General features: G+C 39.2%; 1 protein-coding gene across 1 annotated transcript; it reads right to left on the reverse strand.

Annotated features, from left to right (window-relative positions):
* Positions 1-1812: 1812 nt before the first annotated feature.
* LOC135699545 (probable ATP-dependent RNA helicase ddx42) lies at positions 1813-3307 on the reverse strand. Its single transcript, XM_065219822.1, has 2 exons — positions 2960-3307; positions 1813-2889 (listed from the first exon to the last, which is right to left on the reverse strand). Exons 1-2 carry the CDS (start codon positions 3262-3264, stop codon positions 2034-2036), a joined length of 1161 nt encoding a protein of 386 aa, XP_065075894.1. The 5' UTR covers positions 3265-3307; the 3' UTR covers positions 1813-2033.
* Positions 3308-4688: the final 1381 nt, after the last annotated feature.

Raw genomic sequence — 4688 nt, forward strand, 5'->3', positions numbered from 1 at the left:
ATCCAGCAAAATGGTCCCGAACAGACAAGTCGACCCGATGTCGGATCAATGTAAGGCTAATTTAAGGTCGATGTCGACCCAATGTCGTGTTGTTGTCGGGTCAATTTTGAGTTTATGTCGGGTCAATGTCGGGTCAACATCGGGTTGGGGTTTGATAGAAGTCAGGTTGGTGTCGGGTTGGCTTCGCCTTTACGCCGGAATGTCGACCAGAGCTCCGTTTGTGTGTAGGTTACACTCAATTGAATGATATATAGCGTTTCTCAAATGAGAATGATCCATGTTCAAATGATTTTGAGAATTTACAGCACTGGTTCTGTGTATTGCGTGCCCCGTACATTGTCCATTTAAAGTAAACTACGATTGATTTACCATTAAAATATCCACAAGAAGTGCCGTTCTACGCATATTTGTCCCATGTAACTTCTGGACGTTTTTCACTTTTGTTCATAAAACAGTACCTTTTCAGATAAACTTTGGAATGAAAATAGAAAAACATGTAATTTGTTCTGGGCTTACATAAAAACAACATCAAGTCTAATAGTCCCATGTTGAAATTCTACGCATAACTGTCTCACAAAGATGTTTTACTCTGAATTTATCATTAACGAATCGATTTACGTGAAACAGGATTTATATGATCAAAAGAAACGGTATGAACCATTTCGGGAAGTAAAAGTTTTATTTTATGTTGAAAAATATAAACAGAAACGGGAATTCATATTGAAACACCAGTTCAGAGTTCTAATTTCAAACAATGCACTCACGTAGACACTATCCACCCCCACACCACACCCTATAGTGTCTACGTGTTTTATGAAAAGCCCCTAATAGGGGAAATTCAGGTAATGTCAGCCTAAGTGTCCCTAATTTGGGCCCATACGTAAATTCAGCAATCGACTAAATTTTCAATAGCAACCAAAAATATCATCTAGATAAAATTGATAAATAGTAGATTTTTAGCGATTGGCCCAATCTTAGATCCATAGGCCAACATTAGAGACATTTCCCCTATAATATAATAATACGTAGTATAAAGGTCAACTCCGTACTAAAGAAATCCTTACTGTGCATGTTAACTCTTCCAAAGTATTTCTTGAAATCTTTTGTCCACAGCATGTCAGACACCATAAATCTATGGTCGGAATCAAAATGATTAAACACAATCTCCCTTAGGCCTACGTTCATCTAGCTAAGGAGTAGAACAAGACGCTAAGAAGTTTTTGTTCTTCATAGAGCATTCATCATTAGTTTCACGAGATTCCCTGGTTTTGTAGAAGTAGCAAACGACGAATGCAGCAATGTCAACAAACTTATTGTTGGTATCAGTAAATTATGCAAACCTAAGCAAACTATCCAGGAACTTCCAAACGTTCGCGGAGGTCGCAAGCACGCTCATGCAAATACATGAGTAAGACGGAAAACGCAACGTGCCCATCAAAGCAACACGGAAAATAACCGTTCCTAGTGGGACTGACATGCGTAGAATTTCCTACCTTATTGCAAATTTCTCGGCATGACAGTCCCACTAAATATTGTTCATATAAAAATAGGCTCAACTGATTTCATTGAAGGCAATTTCTTTAGGTTTCACTAAAAATTTATTCTGTTGAGCAATGCACTATATATATTTTTTCTCCAATGAGCAGAAATGATTCGAAACAATATTCGCGATTTTCTCAGATGCAATATTTAGAACATGTGACAGATATGCGTAGAACGGCACAGTACACTATTAGAACAAGAACTTCGGAAAATGGTATCAAAACGGCAGAAGTTTAAAATTTTTAAATATTTTTATTGGCTTTTCTATGGACAGATTGTATTCATAATACTTATAAAAAAATTGAACCCTGAATAATGGTAACGCTGAGAAGGGGGAATAGTTTTTTTTTGTTTTCCATCCACTGATTGCAAAGCTAGTTCACTTTCACTGCTACAACCAATCGTTCCTGTATCACAGAGCTCTACGCGAGTTCACTTTTGTTGCCTACTTAAAATCACAGATGTTTTCGGTAATTCATTCAACACGGCCTTCACAACACTGCCGCAGTTTTACTCTTTCGCTTCAGAAATTGCATCACCATTTGAACTTCACTGTTGGTCATATTTCCAAAGTCATCCGGCTTCAGTGCGCCAACATCCAGGACTTTGGTTTTTTTGGAATTTTTACGAAGCTTTGTTCTGCCGTTGCCGTTTCCATTATTTCCATTGTTTCCGTTTCCGTTATTGCCATTGTTTCCATTATTATTGTTGTTGTTATTATTTGTGTTTGAATTGTTATTAGTATTCGTATTTGTGTTCGTATTTGTATTTGTGTTTGTATTCGTATTCGTATTTGAATTGTTGTTGTTGGAACTAGTACCGTTGAATCCTGGGTAATAGAACCACCAGGGGGGATATCCGTAGTAGGGATAGTTCCATATTCCCGAATTTTGTTGTTGTTGTACTGGAGCGGTCACAACCGTAGTGACAGGTTGACTGACCGGTTGCTGAAAGTTTGAAGTAACGATCGGCGTGCTGATGGCGGCCAATCCTCCTAGAAGTCCACCAGCTCCCCCTCCTCCATAACCACCATATCCTCCGTAGCCACCATAGCCGCCACCGTGCTTGTACATGTACTTGGTTACTAGGGCTCCCAGGGCGATCATGTTGGCCGCTGCGATCATTTTCAGTCCTAATAGTAACTTCAGCGGGATCAGCAGTAACTGAACTGCCAGAACGGGGATCCCCACTACCAAAAGCGCAATCAGTAGGTACTTCAGGGAAGATGCTATCATGGATCCTATATGGGCGAGTTTATGGTCGGATATGGTTACGTGCTGGATACCTCGGAGATTCGAAACATTGCTAGGTTCCTTCCTCAAAGAAAGCATCGGATATTCATCATAGCTGGGGAGAAATCACTTATAAATTTTTCATCGGACTCGCACTATGCCATCACTCATTTCATAATACTCACTGATCTATGCTATAATCACCAAAACTATAGTCGTCATATATTCGTTTCTTCTTAAAACTATTGTCACTGTTGCGATACACACTAATCGCCGTGGATTTAATCGGAGGATCGATTTCGTTTTCAATTTCATCGATAGGGTATTCTCTCACTCGACCCCTACCACGATATCCATCAGTTAGCGCTGTCATTTTCTGGCTAGATGGCACGAAATAAGTCTTGGACTCTATCATGTTCGTGAAAAATGCCATAAATGCACCGGATATGATCAACCGGGCAACTGTCCTATTCTTATACCGATCGCTCATCGCCTTCCACTGTATGAAGATGTATCTACCGTACCGACGATCGCTCCCGTCACCACCGACGTTCATTCGAATCACGCGCTAAACTGAAACTGGACTCCGGTTGTGCGATCACTTTTATAGATAGTAAACGTGTCCGAGATCGATTGAGATGATGGATAGAGAGGAGGCGTGGATCGAGGTGCGGATACAATGATTGGTGGCACGCTGCGAAAATGGGAATGAAATAGAACCAAAGTGAGAACATCCGAGAGGGCGTACGCGAATTAATCGGGTGCAGGAGTAAACTGGAAGAAAGCACTGTTCTTTTAGCCAATCAATTAAACCATTGAGCAATGGTTAAGCTAGAGCCACCTTCTTGTTGTAATGAGAGAAATGAGTTAGCTATCGAACTATTCAACCGTAGAAAACAGTGTGCTATAAAAGTGTTTGAAGATCGATTGGTTATAGTAAGTACATTGCTTTCCCAGGAACTTTTGTTCATGTTTCTATTTCATACTAGTTTATCGCTTTTGCATTCGGTAATTTGTTTGATTTGTGAATTTGCCTTTTAAATTACCGCTATAAACGTATCGCAAATGATTAATTCTCGATAACTTTTTCGAATAGACGTATCAGCTTTTGTAAACAATGCATTTGATCGTCGATTTGGCGTAACTAGTAGCTCGCACACGCATACTAACACCGCTATCAGGTAGGACTAAATTTCCCCTATCTGATGGTAGTGTTAGCATGCGTGGGCGAGCTACCAGTTACGCCAAATCGACGATCATATGCATTGTTTACAAAAGCAGATACGTCCCTTCGAAAAAGTAATCGAGAATTGATGATTTATAATTTCAACCTCCCAAGGTACCCAAGGTGTTAGTAATTAAATGCTGCCGTTTTGACAGCTATGTTGCTAATTTGCGTGAAACAATACTGTAATTATTGTAGGCAAAGGCATATTTTCAGTTTGTCTCAGCTTATTTATACACTATTTTACCGCCATGTGGACTGGCATTTATTCATTAGAAGTATAGTTACACGTGACAAAAAGTCAAAGGCAAAACTGATAGAGTCAGGTTTGTTCAAGACACCAACATTTTCTTCAATTCTGGTCCACAAAAAAACACAAATAATAACGAAAACGGTGCAACCCTTGCAATTTCTCATCTTTCAACTTTATACTTTAAATTTCTTTAGAACCTGAGGAACATTATAATTTGATCAGATATTCATTGTCACTGTAGACACGCGACATGAATAGATTATGTAATGTGATCGCCGGAAGGTGTTTTTAAATAATGCTGTAATTGATATATTAGCTTACAACAAAGTTTGTTTTCTCTAATACGTTGCGTCTAAAAAATCATCCCGTGAAGGTTTTATTCCAAAAATTTACATTTATCAGGGCTGGTAGCAGGTCGCAACATTTTAGAACACCA

The sequence above is a fragment of the Ochlerotatus camptorhynchus genome, unplaced genomic scaffold, assembly GCF_037179485.1.
Source record: "Ochlerotatus camptorhynchus isolate MF236.1 unplaced genomic scaffold, CSIRO-AGI_Acam_v1.1 ptg000112l, whole genome shotgun sequence".
NCBI classification, from domain to species: Eukaryota; Metazoa; Arthropoda; class Insecta; order Diptera; family Culicidae; genus Ochlerotatus; species Ochlerotatus camptorhynchus.

Excerpts from the sequence above, each read along its gene's own strand:
- LOC135699545 (XM_065219822.1), bottom strand. The coding sequence starts at position 3,264 with ATGAGCGATCGGTATAAGAATAGGACAGTTGCCCGGTTGATCATATCC. Across the intron at positions 2,890-2,959 it reads GGTGATTATAGCATAGATCA|CTATGATGAATATCCGATGC; the intron begins GTGAGTATTATG and ends ATTTCTCCCCAG.